This window comes from Lepidochelys kempii, chromosome 23 (assembly GCF_965140265.1).
Source record: "Lepidochelys kempii isolate rLepKem1 chromosome 23, rLepKem1.hap2, whole genome shotgun sequence".
NCBI classification, from domain to species: Eukaryota; Metazoa; Chordata; order Testudines; family Cheloniidae; genus Lepidochelys; species Lepidochelys kempii.
This window is the reverse complement of record NC_133278.1, coordinates 5,126,361-5,143,448: the sequence shown is the minus strand read 5'-3', so window position 1 is coordinate 5,143,448 and position 17,088 is coordinate 5,126,361. Positions and strand designations below refer to the sequence as shown.

The window sequence follows — 17,088 nt, the reverse complement described above, 5'->3', positions numbered from 1 at the left end:
GGTGGTAGAATCTCCTTCCTTAGAAGTTTTTAAGGTCAGGCTTGACAAAGCCCTGGCTGGGATGATTTAATTGGGGATTGGTCCTGCTTTGAGCAGGGGGTTGTACTAGATGACCTCCTGAGGTCCCTTCCAACCCTGATATTCTATGATTCTAACTTGGGGTGTCCCCCTACAAGAGAGTCACATATCCAGCTCACCAATAAATGTCGTCGTTGCTGTGGAATTACTAAAACCCAGTTGTTCTCTGGGTGCACTGCTTGTATGCTCGTGACAAGGTACCAGCACATTCAACGTCAAGTTGTCCCCTAAGCCAGCACACAGAATCCGGGGTTGGTACATTGATATTTGTACGGAAAACAAACCATTTCTTCCATACCACCTTCCTTGCTTCCTGACATCTGTTTGTTACCTCCCCTTGTACCTTGCTGCTGATGTCTCGGACAAAACATCCCTATTCATTGCTTCTGTTAAACCATCTTATCTTATGCTCCATTGGGGTGGACCTGGGCTAGGGCCTTCTGGGATGTGTTTACACGAACACCCAGGGCCTAGTACTCAGGAGCACCTGGCTCTCAGCCATGCTAGCTGTGCCTTTGCCAAGTTCAGGTACCGGACGGTGAACTTGTAAGCAAGCGTTTGCTCTATAACAGGTTCTGCCTTTGGCTTCTAGCACGGCCTGGCTTTGCTGACTGTGGTTCATGCCTTAGGTCTTGCCCCAGGCCCCGTGCTCCAGGCTCTCTCTCTCTACTCCACTGTACCTCAGAACGCCTCTCTGAGGGGGCTGGGGGCGGATGAAGGCTTTATAGGCTCTGCCTTCCTCTCTGGGCCTTTGATGTAGCACTGTGGGGCTAGGCCAATCCCAACCTGCTGCTGAGTGCGGCTCCGCTTCAAGGCGGGGAGAGGCCCCTGGCCACATTCTGGCAAAATTGCTGGGGGTTGGGGACCAGCCTCTAGGGGGACAGCTTGAGCTCTGTAGAGGTGCAGGGGAGCCCATGGTGCCTGAGGGCTGTCATGTGCGCTGGGGCTTACGTTGGACCCCTAGGTGCCACATGGGGAGGCGCTGCAGGAGTGGGAAAGGGGCCCTGCTGGCTTACCATGGCTGGGGCAGGCTCACCCCCTCTGGAAGGCCTGGCTGGCACTGCTGGGGAGGTAGCTGGCAGTGCCCTGTGGAGAGTAGGGGGAGAGTGCCCTGCACTGTCACTGCTAAGCTGGGGGAGGTGAGGGGAACCTCAGTTCTGCTGACTCGTGCCCTCGATCCTGACTGGCGCGTCAGAGAGAGCTCGGGAACAGCCCAGAGCTGTAGGCTGCCTCCTGCTGCTGTTGCTGCCCCGAATGCATCTGTTACCCCCTCAAAATGCTCCTGGGTCCCCCAGTGCTGCTCGGTCCTGGACATCCCGGAGCCTGCTGACCTCCCATCTCTGCTCTGCTTCCCCCAGGCAAGAACTACGAGAATGCTGTGAAATATTACAGCGAGGCCATCGACCTGAACCCTGCCAATGCCATCTACTATGGCAACCGCAGCCTGGCCTACCTGCGGACAGAGTGCTATGGCTACGCACTGGCCGACGCCACCAAGGCCATCGAGCTGGACAAGAAGTACATCAAAGGCTACTACCGGCGGGCTACCAGCAACATGGCCCTGGGCAAGTTCAAGGCCGCCCTGCGTGACTACGAGACGGTGAGTGCGAGCGGGACACTCTGCGGGGAATCCAGCGGCAGCGCCATGGTCCTCTCCGGCTTTGCAACACTCTGGCTTGAGTTCTGCCTTTGCCAACATTTGGTTGGTGAGCTCACCTGGGTGCAGCTGAGAGCAGAGGGCGTCTGCACCCAGGAGGGTGATGGGTCGAAACAGGGCAGGAGACAGGTAGGACTAGGATGAACTGAACAAAGGGATCTTTAGCTCCTGTCCTGGGGAATGTTTCACATCGGTCAGGCCGGCTAGACTGTAGAACTGTCTTCCTGGGGAAAAGTAGAGATCCCATCGTTTGGGACACAAAGGTGTGGTGATATCCATAAAAACAGCCCCCTAGCTTCCGACCCATGTGTGTCCAGGTTCCACCTACTCAAGTTTCACCCCTGCCAGCCCATGCAGCTGAAAGCAGGGCCCCGCGTAGCATGCTGTGCCCACGGCCACGCTCCCTGTCTTAGCTTCTGGCTGGGCTTGGTGCTGCATAATGTGGAGCTTGGGGCTGTTTTTCACCACCTGCAGCGCTCTCAGCCAGCCCTGCTCACTGCAGGGCGGTGGGCTGCAGTAAGACACCACTATGATGCTCCCGTCCAGCTGGCTGGAATCGCATTTTCCCCCTCTCCCTTTGGCGACCGGAGTTGGGAATCTGGAATCAGCCATCGTGGGATGTAAATTCCTGTCCAAGCCATTACGGTTCATTTCAGTCCCATTATTGCTGTGCTTTCAAAGCTCTAGATCAATGACACCCTGAGCCCAGGGTCCACTGGGACAGCCCGAATAGCTGTGGACTTTGTCAGGGGACCCGCTCCTGCCATACTGTGTCTGGGGGCTGGTTTAGAAAGGATGCAACAGATCCTGGCACTGGCTGCATTGCCATGCAGGAGACGTGGGCTCCCGGGTGTCTGTGAAATCTCCCGGAGGGATGTTGGGCCGGTGGCCCATGGCGGGAGCAGGATTACCACATAGTGAGGGCTTGGCTAACTGTACCCTGTGGGCATTGGTAGCGTGTGCCTGGTGCTTCCTAAATACCATGGATCTCTGCTTCTCCTTCACAGAATGGGCACCGGGCTTACTCTGATGGAGATCCCTCCATGACCTCATCCAGTAGCTTTATAGTGCCACTAGGTAGGGCACAGACCCCACCTCCCTCAAACAGTAATGACGGTGCCTATTAAGGTCACTGTGTTTTCAATGGGGGAGACTAAGTGATGTGCCCAGCATTACAGAGCTAGGGGAACCCAGGAGTCCTGACTCCCAGCCTGCCCTGCTCTAAGCATTAGGCCCCACTCCCCTCCCAGAGCTGGGGATAGGACCCAGGAGTCCTGCCTCCCAGCCTAATGCCAAGTCTCGCACTTCCCCGGGCCTCTCCTTGTCATGCCCTTTTGTCTTCCTTTCCCTCCGTTTCTCCTTCCTGCCTGACACTGGCCTGTGATGGGCTCTGTGCTCTGCTCTCTCCCTTCCAGGTGGTGAAGGTGAAGCCAAACGACAAAGATGCCAAGATGAAGTATCAGGAGTGCAACAAGATTGTGAAGCAGAAGGCGTTCGAGCGCGCCATCGCCAGTGATGAGCACAAACGCTCCGTGGTTGACTCCCTGGACATAGAGAGCATGAGTGAGTTGGGCTGCGGGGCTCTGGGCCTGGCTTCTCTGGTCACATGGATCCCCCAGGGGTGCTGGGGGAGAACTGGCTAGCTCGAGGGAGGGGCAGTGACCACGAGCTCCCAGAGCAGCGCTGGGGCCCAGAGGGCTAATGGGACCCTTGGATGTTGAAATGGGGATAGTGAGTGGGGGTGGGGAGGTGCTTTTCCCTCTGTACCCGGCCTTGGCGAGCCGACGCTGGATCCTGCGTCCAGCTCTGGGGCCTGCATTTTAAAAAGGACTTTGCAGAATTGTCAAGGGTGCAGAAAAGAGTCAGGAAACCAATCTGAGGGCTGGAGAAATGCCTGACAGGGACTGACAGAGCTTGATCTGGGTAGCTGATCCAAGAGAAGATTGAGAGGTGACTTGATTACAGTCTCTAAGCTCCTTCCAGGGGAGAACATCCCAGCGAAATGAAGGGCTCAGATGTCTGCGGAGAAAGGCAGAACAGGGACCGATGGCTGGCAGGGGAAGCCGGAGAAATTCCAGCTGGAAGTCAGAGCCAAGTGCTTACCAGTGCGGGTGATTAACCGCTGGAACAATCAGCTCAGGGAAGTGGTGGGTTCTCCAGCCCTTGATGTCTCCCAGTCCAGCCCAGATGCCTTGCTGGAAGACGCCTCAGTCACACGCAAGTGATTAGGCTCAGTACGGGGGAAGTACTCTGGCCTGTGGTGTACAGGAGGTCAGAGGAGACTATGGTCTGGTCGTGCTTCCTATTGCATGGATATCTTGCTATAACTGCCTCATGCAATGATGCACGTCTCATGAACACAGCTACCAAAAGGTGGGGCTCTGGGCCTAGTATAATAGCTAGTTGGCTTCTGTGTCCTGTCTGCTCTGTGTAGTTTTAATCTATGATCTCACGCGACACACCTTGTGTATGTGATCAGCATGAGACTACGAGGACATTGCTGGAGAGGAATATGTGTGTGTGATTCCGACAAAGCCGAGCTCTCCCCTGTGCTTCTGGCATCCTGGTAGAGGATTGGGGCAGGTTTGTCCTGGGGTGGTGTTATCCTGACCACAAAGGGTGCTGATTCATGACTAAAACCCAGGATTGGAAGCTGGGAGATCCCGGTTGTTTTTGAATCTATCTATACAGTAACATGTGCCGGGGATCAGCGCCCCCATTCTGCCAGGCAGTGCACGTACACAGTGAGTCAGTCCCTGCCTCCCAGAGCTTGCAATCTGAATAAATAAGGTGGGGGAAAAGGAAGGATTGCTATCCTTGTTTTACAGATGAAGAGCTGAGGCCCAGAAAGATTAGGGATAAATCTTTCAAAAGCCCCATAATCCCATTTTTAAAAGATCCAAAGTCATCGAGACTCGAGAGCCTCAGCCCTTAGGGTGGGTTTTCAAAGGGATTTAAGCACCTAAAGAGGCAGATTGGCACCTAGTGGGATTTTCAGAGGCACCTAAGCAGGTGAAATCAGTGGGGGTTTTGGCACCTCACCTGCCCAGGCACTGTGGAAAATCCCACCTTTGTTAAGCACCTAGCTGCATCTTTAGGCTCCTAAACATCTTTGAAAACCCAGCCCTAAGGGACCCAGCCACCCAGCTCCTATTGATTTAATCAAAACCTGCTTAGTCACTTCTGAAAATTCTTGCCTCAGACTACATGGCGAGTTTGTGGCGGAGGCAGGAACTAAACTCAGCTCTGCCAAGTCCCAGTCAGGGGGCTGTAACCCGCTTCCCCGTTCTCCTGCTAGTATCAGAGGGGCCTGCGTCATCTGTGGCAGGGATGCAGGCTTCCCAACTCTGATGGAAGCTGGTTAGCCCCTTGGAGTCTGTGCCATGCCAGGCTTTTAAAAAGGGGTTCTGTCAGAAGAGCATTGTGGGCTGTTTTCCGTCAGCGACTTAGATCAAATTTGCTTCATTTATAAGAGCAAAAGGCTCCCTCTTCCCCTTGATGTTTCAGATGTCTCAGGAAGAGTCCCAGGTAGCCTGGTGGCTCGGGGAACCAGGCTCTAGGATCAAAGCTATCTATTTCACACACCACGCAGGTGAGGTGGCTAGGCTTTGCTCTTCCCTTTTTTCTGATGAATCCCTCAAATCATTTTTCCTCGTAGCCTCCTGGCCTCCAGGCTATTTACAGACATTCTAGGGTCTTAGATTTGTCAACCTGGCCCTGTGTCAACCCAGTCAGTCGGCATGGCAAGAGGGGAATGTGTGTCCTCTTCCAACCAGAGTGCGCCAGATTTCTACAATCCGTGACTTGACTGTGTCCTTCACAGGGTGCGTTTGGGGGGATGAGGGTGAGACATGACCGCGAAGGCTGTGGTGTATTGGCTGTGGTGGGTGGTGTCTGGCTGGAGGAGTAGAAGATACAAACTCGGGGTGCCTTTGTGGGGGTCTGCTGAGCGCTAGGGTACAGCTGAGAGTAGGGGGACGCTAAGGTGGCTTTAAGCCACATTTTGCTCTCCCGATCTTGGGGTGCTCCAGGGGCTGGAGAGGCCCCACCAGCATATCTTAGATAGTCCTGGGGGCCTAAGTCACAGCACTATAGGTCGTGTCCTGACCCCAACACACCCCTTATGCCAGTGCTTGTGAGAGGGTCCTCTGCGGACAGCCTTACAGCTGTCTTCCACAGTGCCTGCACCAGGGAGAATCCTGGCCTGGCTGGATCTGGGGGGGGTTTAGGCCCCTTTACACCACCTTGGCTCTTCTGCATAAAGGGGCCGGACGCAGCTGATGGTTTCACCCCTTTTCACTTCTTTGCTTTTAAGGGTGTCTTCGGTAGATACTAGATGTGTTGTCGTGTATTGCTGGCGGCTGTTCCTGGCCAGGAGCCACTGGATTAGCTCTGGTTTATTGGGGCTCTTGGCCTGTTGACTTTTTGGTTCTCTGAGTCACAGCTGACTCCACAAACTGCGGTTAACATCCCTCACCCATAAATGAACATTGTCATGCGGGACAATAAAAAGTCACTGCTTGCTTAAATCCAGCACATGCTGTTTGGAATCGGACCGGCATTCCTGTCTTGTTGTAGTGAGTGAATGGAGGAGGTTCCAAGGTGCTACAGTCGGACAAATAATAACATGGGGAAAGGCCAATAAGTAGCTAGGAGACTGCCGTTCGGAAAAGATGAGCTGTTAAAGCAATGATTCCAGGGCGTCTATAAATAGCCCTCCAGCTGAAAAATTGCACGGAAACATGATTTTATGACTCAAGAATCGTAGCAAAACATCACCTAAACCAGATTTTCTGAAGAGCTCATACTACTGGGTGCTGAGATCTCTTGAAATTCCGACCATTTGGGTGCACAGATTCCTCGATTTTATTGCCAGGAGGGATTGTTAGGGCATCTAGTCTGATCTACTGTATAGCATCCATCCCACTACCCCTGTGCTGAGCCCCTTAACCTGTGATAGGCTAAGCGACCCTTCTGGAGAGGCATCCGGTCTTGACCTGAAGCTATTGCGAGATGGAGAATCCACCCCTTCTCTCAGGAGTTGGTTCCAGTGGTTAATTCCCCCTGCTGTTCAACGTTTGGGAAAAGGGGAGAGGAGTGCTTACAAATTCCATGTGCCGGCCGTTACCAAGCAAATGGCTACAGGCCCATCTGCCCACGTATTGATTTCAGCTCAGCAGAACTTCGTGCTTGCGGTTCTTCCTACCTGAGAGCAGCGCCAGTGCCCAAAACACGCACCTAATCCGCTTCTCTGCCTGTCCCAGCTCAGTCTCCTCTGCCAGGCTTCCCTGGACAATTCATGGAGGTTTTTTGGTCAGTGGCTTGTCCCTCTGTCAGATGAATGTCTTTGGTTCCAGGGCCTGTTTGAGCCGATTGGGCTTCATCCCGTGATGTGTCAAGCACCCCCTGGAGTGTGAATCAAGGGGACTCTGCCTCTGGCAGGATCAGGCCCTAACGACACTGCCTTTGGACGTCTTGGCTCCAAGCACTTGGAGCTCATGCACGAAGGAGAGGATTCATGTACAGCTGTGGATGTGTAGGGTGCAGCTGGGTGGAAGCGGGCAGCCCATGTAAGCAGCGGAGGCGGGTGGGCAGTGCCCGCAGGGCTCTGGATTATTGGGTGCCGTCCTGTTGCTAACGAGTGCTTCTGCTCTCCTCCCATCTCGGCTTCTGTCAGCCATCGAGGACGAGTACAGCGGCCCCAAGCTGGACAACGGGAAGGTGACGCTAGCGTTCATGAAGGAGTTAATGCAATGGTACAAGGATCAAAAGAAACTCCACAGAAAATGTGCCTATCAGGTAATTGCCTGCCTGCCCTGCTATAGGGCGGGAGGCTTATGTGTGGAATCCTTCGCCCTTTCTTCGGAAGGAGCTGGCATCCTCTTTCCCGGCTGTGGGTGGCAAAGACTGCTGCGGCAGGTCGACAGGAGTCCAGGGTGTAAAATGGAGCCGGCTTGCAGCCAGTGTCACTTTGTAACATAGAGGGAGCCATAAAGACTACATGTCCCAGCTTGCAGTGCTTCCGTGTCATCAAGATGGCACATTGCATGCTGGGAGCTGAACTCTCCACCCTGTGTGTTGGGGGGCCGCTGTTTGCAAGGCCAGGGACTTGCCAGCAAGATGCTGGCAAAGGGCGGGGACCTGTTGCATCTGGAGATAGGGCTGTGTCCTTCATTTCCCGCCCCATCCTGCCTTTGCTAACTCTTCCTTTTCCCCCTTGGGCAGATCTTGGTGCAGGTGAAGGAGGTGCTCGTCAAACTCCCCACTCTAGTAGAAACCACGTTAAAAGAGGTGGGTATCCTTCTCTGCAGCCTTGGGGTGGCAGGTCCTGGGATCCCAAACCCGCAGTACTGGGTGAGCAGAAGCTCCGGTGGCTTCATATCTCCCCTCCCCCCTCAGGCTGCTTGGGGGCCAAAACAGTCTGTGGTGTAATTCGAACCATGGCATGCCAGCACTGCCTATGAGCAGCTGTTCAATCCATGCCATGTCTCCTCCCACCTCTGACCTCACCTAACTTGGGGCTTGCCAAGCTAACCTGTATGGGGCTCTGGACCAGCGGAGATCCATCCCTGGCTGGCTAAGCTGCTGGGATGGCCTCTTGTTGCAGCATGAGGCAGTGGAGTGGGAGGGGGAATCCCTTACTGCATGTCCAGCCCTTATCTGAGAGCATTTGCAGCTGTCCAACGGCTTTTGGGATTGGAGTGGGAGGCTCTGACATGTCTGTTCTTTGATCCACCCATTGCTGTCGTAACCAGAGTCAGAGCCCTCAAAGGGGCCGGGTTGCTTGAAATAGGCCGTTTTCTTCCCCTTGAGTTACATACTTCCCTCCTTGTCCCAGCATGGTGATGTGCTGGGCTCGTGATGAGGGATCCCATGATCCTTTTCACCAGAGTTAGGGTCGTTATCGTTGTTGTCTGGGACAGATTCAGGCATGCAATTCCAACCTGCCTCCCTAAATTCCTGGATTCAGTGTAGTTCTAGCCGTGTTGGTCCCAGGATATTCGAGAGATGAGGGGGTCCAATAAAAGATTATTACCTCAGCCATCCAGTCTCCCTAAATTCCTGCTGGTCAAAATGGACCCAGTATTCTCCTTGTGTCCTCAGTGCGAGCAGTGTTACTGTGCCCTGTTAATCAGCTGCCATGTCCAACCCCAGAGGTGGTTGCATTTCACCACGGATGTATTAATTTAGATGGAACATATGAGCCCAATGAGTCAAAAGCATTAACCTGGCCCTGCAGCTGTCCAACATTAAACAGAGTTAAACAACTTGTGGGGACCTCAGCCTGCTTAGCACCATGGCAAGTGCATTGTTAAACGTCATTTTAGTCTTTTATTCAGGATACAGAAAATAAGGAAAAAGAGGTTGAAATGTAAAATATTAAGTCAGGCTTTCATTTTAACAGCCTCACTTGTTCCCTTTCCCTTTAGCTGGACGGATTTTAGAAAGAAACTCCCCGTCTCTGACATCTAAAAGACTGGCACTAAAGATGGTAGTTACTATACGTTTGGGGGAAGAGAGACAAAGTTAGTTGAAATGCGCTTGAGCGGCTGCTATTAAAGTCTGAAAGATGAGAGGAGACCAGACAAACAGCCACAAGAGGAAAGACAGAAAAGGCAGCTTCTGTCTGTGGTTGACTTTTACTTGCAGCCTCACTGCTGGAAAAACTCAGGCCCAGCCCCCGGTCTGATCAGCCACTCTGAGACCTGGCAAACTTGTACCAGCATCGGGCTGTTTAGGGCCTTCCTCTGGGCTGCCTCCTTCTGGTCCCAGGCTTACAACAGTGTTGGCCAGCTAAGCCAGACTCTTATTAGACCGAAGGAAAATGGAGAGAGACAGGAAAGAGAAGAAATAAGGTAGGGAAGGAAAAGGGCACATTGGAGGAAGGAGACAAAGTCTCATGTCCCAGGTAGTATTCAGAATTTAGCTGGAGCTACTGGAGGTGACGATATCATCTGGCTCCCTCCGTCTGGTCTGGTCTGCTCAGGATATGTCTCAGGATTGGGATGAAGACAGTCCAGGGTCCAAGGAGATGGTGGGTGTAGCAGCCATGATGGTGAAGCATGTGTCTGAGTCAGCCAGCCTCACGGTTTCATAGATTCCATTTTGATCATCTAGTCCGACCTCTTGCATAACCCACACCAGTGAACTTCCCCACAGTCATTCCTTGAGCAGATCCTTTGAGAAACCAGCCGCTCTGGATTTAAAACTTGGTGATGGAGAATCCACCATGACCCTTGGTAAATTGTTCCCATGCTGCCAGCTTTCTCCTCCCCCGAAGTCTCTTTTGGAGGACCCTGGAAGGGCTTGATGGGTGGGATAGTCTGTCCTCTCATCATTTTATCCAATTCAGCCTGTTTTCTGACACACCAATTTTGGTTTGTTGATTTCCAGTCCCACACTTGTTTACCAGGCACGATCTTAACACAATTGTTGAATTATATCAGTAGGCATTTTGGTTTAGACCGATTCAGTCCTTTTGTCTCCCTTTGGCACATTTTCCCATCAGCAGTTGTTATAGTTTATTAAACGTATACTCACTTTTTAAAGTTAAGCTTGCAATTAGGGTAAATGTGTAGGCCCAATTATTAGACCAGTGAGCAGTCCCTGTTTAAACACCTGGCATGCCCCCTCCAGACGTGTGTGGGGAAATGATCACTGTATGAACAGCTGCCACGCTCCACCCCAGACGTGGCTGAGTTTCTGTGCTGGGTGAGGGATCCCAGTATAAACAGATGCCATGTCCCACCTCAGAGGTGGCTGTGTGTCCACAGTGGGCTGAAGCCACTCTTGCAAAGTGCTTTGGGATCCTGCATGGGGAGAGGTGCTCTGTCTGGCTTGGGTTTTACTTTTCTTCTGTCTCCTTCTCCTTTTTCTCTTCTCCTCTTTCGGCCTCTCCCAGACAGAGAAGGTCACCGTGTGTGGAGACACCCACGGGCAGTATTACGACTTGCTGAATATATTTGAACTGAACGGGCTGCCGTCTGAAACGAACCCATATGTATCCTTTGCTGGTTCCCCCTTTGATCTAGCATGTGATGTGTGCTCTCTAGGAACAGGAGGTGACAGGGCTAGGAGACAGACCTGGGTTCTGTTCCAGCGCTCGGATGTATTGTTTCCCCTCCCCGTGCCTTGGTTTCCCCATTTGTACTGTGCGGGAAATGGTCCTGACTGCCATTGAGATCTCGGCATAGAGCAGAGGTGGGCAAACTATGGCCCGCAGGCCCCATCCGGTCCGCAGGACCCTCCTGCCCGGCCCCTGAGCTCCTGGCCCGGGAGGCTAGCCCCTGGCCCTCCCCTGCTGTTCCCCCTTCCGCAGCAGCCTCAGCTGGTGCAGTGCTCTGGGCGGTGGGGTTGCAGGCTCCTGGGGCAGGGCATCTGCAGTGCCCGGCCTGACCCGGTGCTCTGTGCTGCGTGGTGGCGTGGCTGGCTCCAGCTGGGTGGCACGGCGGTAATGCCGCCAGCCACCGATGCTCCAGGCAGCACGGTAAGGGGGCAGGGAGCAGCGGGGGTTGAATAGAGGGCAGGGGAGTTTGGGGTGGTGGTCAGGGGGCGGAAGTGTGGATAGGGGTTGGGGCGGTCAGAGGGCGGGGAACAGGGGGGTTGAATGGGGGCAAGGGTCCCAGGGGGGCCAACAGGGAACAGAGGGGGTTGGATGGGGCAGAAATCCCCGGGAGGACAGTCAGGGGGCGAGAAGTGTGTGGGGGGGGGAATAGGGGGCGGGAGGCCGGGCCATGCCTAGCTGTTTGGGGAGGCACAGCCCCTCCCCCCCCCCCCCCCCCCCGCCGGCCCTCCATACAATTTCCAAAACCCGATGCGGCCCTCAGACCAAAAAGTTTGCCAGCCCCGGCATAGAGATTATACTCCCATAGTGACCTGTTCCTGACTGCCGTGCTTTGTTGAGCCTGACAGCAGAGCATGAGTCCTGAGTCGGAGGGCTTGGGGAATGAGTTAAAGCTACACCTTGGTGGTGCTGGGCTAAATTGTCTCTAAGCTGCCCAGCTGCTCAGCAGTGCCATGCAGGCGCTCAGGGCTGCGGTGGGGAGAGATGCTTCTCCCCCAGCCCTGCTGTGGTGGGGAGAGGCGCCTCTCCCTGCTGGCCGCAGCCCAGCCCCGGACCTGCCACGGCTGGGGGAGAGGCGCCCTGACCCCAGCCCAGCCCTGGACCTGCCGCGGCCAGCGGGAGAGGTGCCTCAACCCAGCCCCGGCCCCAGACCTGCTGTGGCTGTGGGGAGAGGAGCCCTTCCACTGACCCCCAACCCAACCCTGGCCTGGACCTGCCGCGGCCAGGGGAGAAGCACCTCTCCCCACGCAGCCCAGGTGTTGCTGAGGGGGAGTCCTCTCTCCCCACTGTAGCCCTGGGGGAGCCTGCACCCCAAACCCTCATCCCTAGTCCCACCCCAGAGCCCGCACCCCCAGCCGGAGTCCTCAGCACCCCAGCCCTCTGCCCGAGCCCCCTCCCACACGCCAAACCCCCTCCACATGAATTTTGTTATGTGCACCAGTTTGGAGGTGATGTGTCACACATCACCTCCATATTGGTGCACGTAACAAAATTCGTTCCTCACATGTGTGGGAAAAATTAGAGGGAACACTGGAGCTGGGGTGTCCTAGGGGGGTCTCTAAGATGCTTTCCGGGGAGAGAAGCCGGCGGGGGGTCACACTCCATCTGTCAGGCCTTTGGGTGGGACTGGGAAAGCGGCGTTGGGGAGAGGAAAGGTGCTGAAAGGGAGGGAAGGAAGGCTGGCCCAGTGGCTAGGGCTGCAGTCCCTGTGTGGTCTTGAGCCAATCCATTAGCTTCTCTGTGCTTTGGTTCTGTAAAATGGCAAATCCCAGGGTTGCTTGCTCCAGTACTGTGGTGGTGTCGGGGGGGCCATACAAGTACCTAAGGTGGATCACAGTGTTCTTCATCCCAGAGTGACGCCTGGGCCCGTTTTCCTGAGCGCAGCCCCCTCGGCAGATATTCAACGGGGATTTCGTTGACCGCGGCTCCTTCTCCGTGGAAGTGATATTAACGCTGTTCGGTTTTAAGCTGCTGTATCCGGATCATTTCCACTTACTCCGTGGTAAGTGCAGTCCCATCCCACCTTGGGGTGGGGGTGGGGGGGCAGCGGGAATAAGCCACTGGAGAGCTCTGCTTTGTACTCAAGTCGGGGCAAGAGCTCCCCAAACTGTCCCCTTCGCTGGCTGTTTTCCTGGTGCTTCCCCAAGCTGCAGCAGAGACCCAGAGCTGGAGTTCTCCTTCTTAGCAAAGCTGGCTTCTCCAAATCCACCTGCTGTCTCTGAGATTCCCCAGCTGCAGAGGATCATGGGGATCATCATGGAAATGTGGAATTCCCTGGATGCTCTGGCTTTTGCTCCTTTCCTCCCCTTTCCCAGCTCTCTCATGCCTTTTCAGTTGGTCTCTGGGTGGGTCACAGTCTCCAAGTCATTGATATTTTATGGTTATATCTCGCCTGAGCGTCTGAAAAGACCTGGGTGCATCCCTCCCCTAAAGCTAACTCAGCCGAACCAAGCGGGCATGAAAATTCACCAGCCCTATCACAGAGTCTGCGTGCCCACCGTGGGGAATGAGTTAAACCCACCGAAAGTGATGCCCCCATCCACAAAAGAACCAAGTTGCTCAGGGCGATTGCTCCTGTATAGCAGCTATCACCACTCCCGCTTGGCAGCAATATTAACCTCTTCCCTGCCAGGAAGGAGAGAAAGGTGCCACCATTCACAGCCTTCCGCATGCTTGAGAAGCTGAGCTTTGCCAACCAGCCCAGGCTCTGGATGACTCTTGTGAGGGGAGCGGTTACCCCACCTGGAGGCCCTCCAGTGAGCAGCAGCCGTGAGATCCACATTTAAGGCCTGTCAGTCCCAGAGTGCTTTGTTTCATTGATCACTTCCTGCAAGGCCAGAAGGGCCCACTGCGATGATCTGGTCTGCCCCCCTGTATAGCATGGGCCAGAAAGCTGCCCTGAAGCAATTCCTGTTGGAGCCGGTATCTTAGAAAAACCATCAGTCTTGATTTTAAAGTGGCCACTGATGGAGAATCCACCACAGCCCTTGATGAACTGGTGCAATTGGCTGATTCTCTTCACTGTTAAAAATTAGCACCTTATTTTTGGTCGGAATTTGTCTCGCTTCATCTCCCAGCCATTGGCTCTTGTTAGACTTTTGTCAGATCTAAGAGCCCGTGATCCCATATTTGTTCCCGATGGGGTTACTTCCAGATTGTGATCAAGTTACCCCTTCACCTTCTCTTTCAGCTAAACAGGTGGAGGTGTGGGAGCTGATCCCTGTCAGGCATGCTTTCCAATCCTGGTTGATCACGGTGTGAACACAGGAAAGCATCCCAGCTCACAAGCCAGTTGGGGCTCGGTAGAGCCTCCAGAGAGGGAGGAAGGAAGGATGGACCAGTGGTTAGGGCACAAGCCTAACTGTTGGCAGACTTGGGTTTAAGTCCCAGCTCTGCAACAGACTCCCTGTGTGACCTGGGGCAAGTTCCCTAGTCTTTCTGCGCCTCCATTTCCCCATTTTTTGAATGGGGATATTAGTCCTGCCTTGCCTCATCGCAGAGCTGGGAGGATAAATGCATTAAGGATTAGGAGATGCTCAGATACCAGAGTGAGGGAGGCCAGGTTTAACTTCAAGTTAAAAGCCACTGCTTGAATTTTGCTCAGAAATGCATGAGGGAGCCAGGTAGCTCAGGGTTAATGAGGTGAGCCCCGCCCCGTTCTGCTCCGTGTGGACAGCGCTAACCCAAAGGGCTGTCCAGCCAGTGAGCCCAGATGAAATGGCTAAACTATCCTAGATCTGCCTTAGGAATTGTTTGGGGGCAGTTCTCTGGCCTGTGCTATACAGGAGTCAGACTAGATGCTCTCTTCTGGCCTTGGAATCAGTGAATCTCTAAAGCAGTAAAACTCCCCCCATCCCCCTTGTTAATGCTGGCTGTCAAATCAGCCCAAAGATGGGGGCTTCCTTGGGGAGCAGCCACACTGACCTTTATGAATGCATTAAACCTTTCGCTACTATTCTGGTGGCTCTGTGCTGCAGTGAATTGCTCAACCCCATCCCTCCCTCTGCCCTGGGGAAGGGACGACAGCCAGTCTTGGCCGTCTGTTGGCCAGAGCTGGGCAGCTCTCCTCTCTCCAGCTGGACCCCCATTGGTTGGTTGATGTTTTTTCCCCGCACCTCTTTGGCCCCCAGGGAATCACGAGACGGACAACATGAACCAGATCTACGGGTTCGAGGGGGAGGTGAAAGCCAAATACACAGCCCAGATGTTTGCACTTTTCAGCGAGGTCTTTGAGTGGCTTCCCCTGGCGCAATGCATCAATGGCAAAGTATTGGTGAGAGCGGAATACAGCACTGCGGGGTGGCGGGGGGACACGCATCCGGACCGGCAGTGGGCATGGAGAGTAGGCCAAGGCCCGGTGTGTAATCCTGAGCATCTCCATGGCTTGGATCTACCTCTAGCCTGACTGTTACCTCCCTCGGAGCTGGTCTGGGAGGGCACTGTGTGTGTTAAACCCCAGTCAGAGCAGGGGTCCGACATGTCCCCTTGCCATGTACTCGCCTTCCCAGCTGTTCCTGCCTGCCTCCCATGGGGGGAGCGGGGGAGCGGAAGCCTAAGGCCAGCTTGTTGCTATGGCCTGACCTATCTGAGCGCCCTCTCCCCACCATGACCTGTGCTGTGCTCCTGCCAGATAATGCACGGCGGGCTCTTCAGCGAAGATGGGGTCACGTTGGACGACATCCGGAAGATTGAGAGGAATCGGCAGCCTCCGGATTCAGGTCAGGACAGGAAGGCGCGCCCTGCATAGGGTGGGGTGTTGTATCTGGTCGGGCCTTTCCCGCTGCAAGGGATTGCACTGGTGGGGTGGGACAGTCCCCTGGGTGCACCGATCCTGGCCCACGGAGAGAGACAGGGAGAGCCCTTTTGGTTTCCTTGGATCATACTGTACAGCGGAGTCGTCGGCAGCTGCCCGCTTTTGTGAAGCACCGGTCCCTGTATTCTGTGGGCACCTCCGCTGGTGCTAATCTGTGTCGCCCTAGTGACTACAACGGCTCTGTGCTGGTTTACATCAGTGGGGAGCTGGCCCGCATAACGCTCTGGGGCTGGGCATGACCGCACCCCTGTCCCCAGCTTGGCCAGCTCACACCAGATCCTCCTTCCTTGCTGCGTTTTACGCCCTATGGGACTGGGCCTATCCGCGGCGTGCTGGTGTCAGGCTCTGCAGCATGGTGTGGAAACCACTGAGGGATCCCCTGGATCAGTTACCTGGAAGCCAGTCGAAGGGTATAAATCTGGAGGAAGTAACATGTGCTGTTTAAAGAGGCAGGACTGAGGAATGTTGAGGAATGTAAAGGAATTAAGTTTTGGCCAGATAACCTGGCCCCCTTCCAAGGGGGCTGAAGAAAACCTGGCAGCTGGGGTCTTTGAAACAAGGCTAAATAACATATTTGAAAACACAGGCTAGGGAATGACTCTGCCCTGAAAGGAAAGTGATCATCTATGATGCGGACTTTCCATTGCTCATTTCCACGAGGGACTGCTTGGCTTGCAGAGTGGAGTGTTTTCCTTTGGAAACTGGAGTGAGTTAATGTTCAGCTCTGTAGTCACGCACCGGGCCAAATCGATCGCTGCTGTCAACCCACCGGCTTCGGTAAAGTCGCCCGTGGCTGCCTCCAGGCCACGGTGCTTGTGACACGCCCTGCGTGGGAGTCCAGAGGGCTGTACAATTTCAGTTGGATAGAAACGTCAGAGCAAAGTGTCAGGGAGCTGGCAGTGTGGATTTATGCCACATGCTGCAATCTGATTTCACCCCACCCCCAGCTGAGGAGAGCCAGGACATGCCAGTGCTTGGATGGGAGACCAGGGAAGGGGACCCCTGCTGGAAACAGGAAGTGGGGCTGGTGGTAGGTAACCTTCCCTGTAAGTCAATACAGGAGCAGTGCCCTAGGGGGTGCCGTGCTGCAGGAAGTGGGGCTGGGTGCTAGGGGGCTGCCCCTGTAAATCAGTATGGGAGCAGTGCCCTGGGGGGGGCGGTCCTGCAGGAAATGCTGTTTGAAGGACCAAACTAGCCGGTCACTGCCTGCTTTTCCCAGACCGGCCTCTGTAACCGGGGGTGTCCTGGCTCAGATCCAGCTCTGGTAACAGTTCCACCAGCGGTTTCAATTAGCTCCACTGTTCCAGTGCTCGGTTACACAGTCGCTCCCCCCGCCCCCTCCCCGTGCTGAGTGACAGATCCTTAGCTGTTCGTATCCCCCTTGGCTGACCAGATGGCAAATGTGAAAAATCGGGACGGGGGGTGGGGGGTAATCGGTGCCCCAAATATCGGGACTGTCCCTATAAAATCAGGACA

At 54.6% G+C, this 17,088-nt stretch overlaps 1 protein-coding gene across 2 annotated transcripts in view; it reads left to right on the top strand.

Annotated features, from left to right (window-relative positions):
* Positions 1-17,088, top strand: part of PPP5C (protein phosphatase 5 catalytic subunit) — a 49,856-nt gene that overhangs the window by 16,696 nt on the left and 16,072 nt on the right. For both annotated transcript variants that reach the window (XM_073322313.1, XM_073322314.1), the window contains exons 2-9: positions 1,437-1,678; positions 3,151-3,298; positions 7,413-7,534; positions 7,961-8,026; positions 10,638-10,736; positions 12,696-12,801; positions 14,930-15,072; positions 15,430-15,517. In XM_073322313.1, the coding sequence (XP_073178414.1) occupies positions 1,437-1,678; positions 3,151-3,298; positions 7,413-7,534; positions 7,961-8,026; positions 10,638-10,736; positions 12,696-12,801; positions 14,930-15,072; positions 15,430-15,517 (1,014 nt within the window). The remainder of the gene's footprint in view (positions 1-1,436; positions 1,679-3,150; positions 3,299-7,412; positions 7,535-7,960; positions 8,027-10,637; positions 10,737-12,695; positions 12,802-14,929; positions 15,073-15,429; positions 15,518-17,088) is intronic.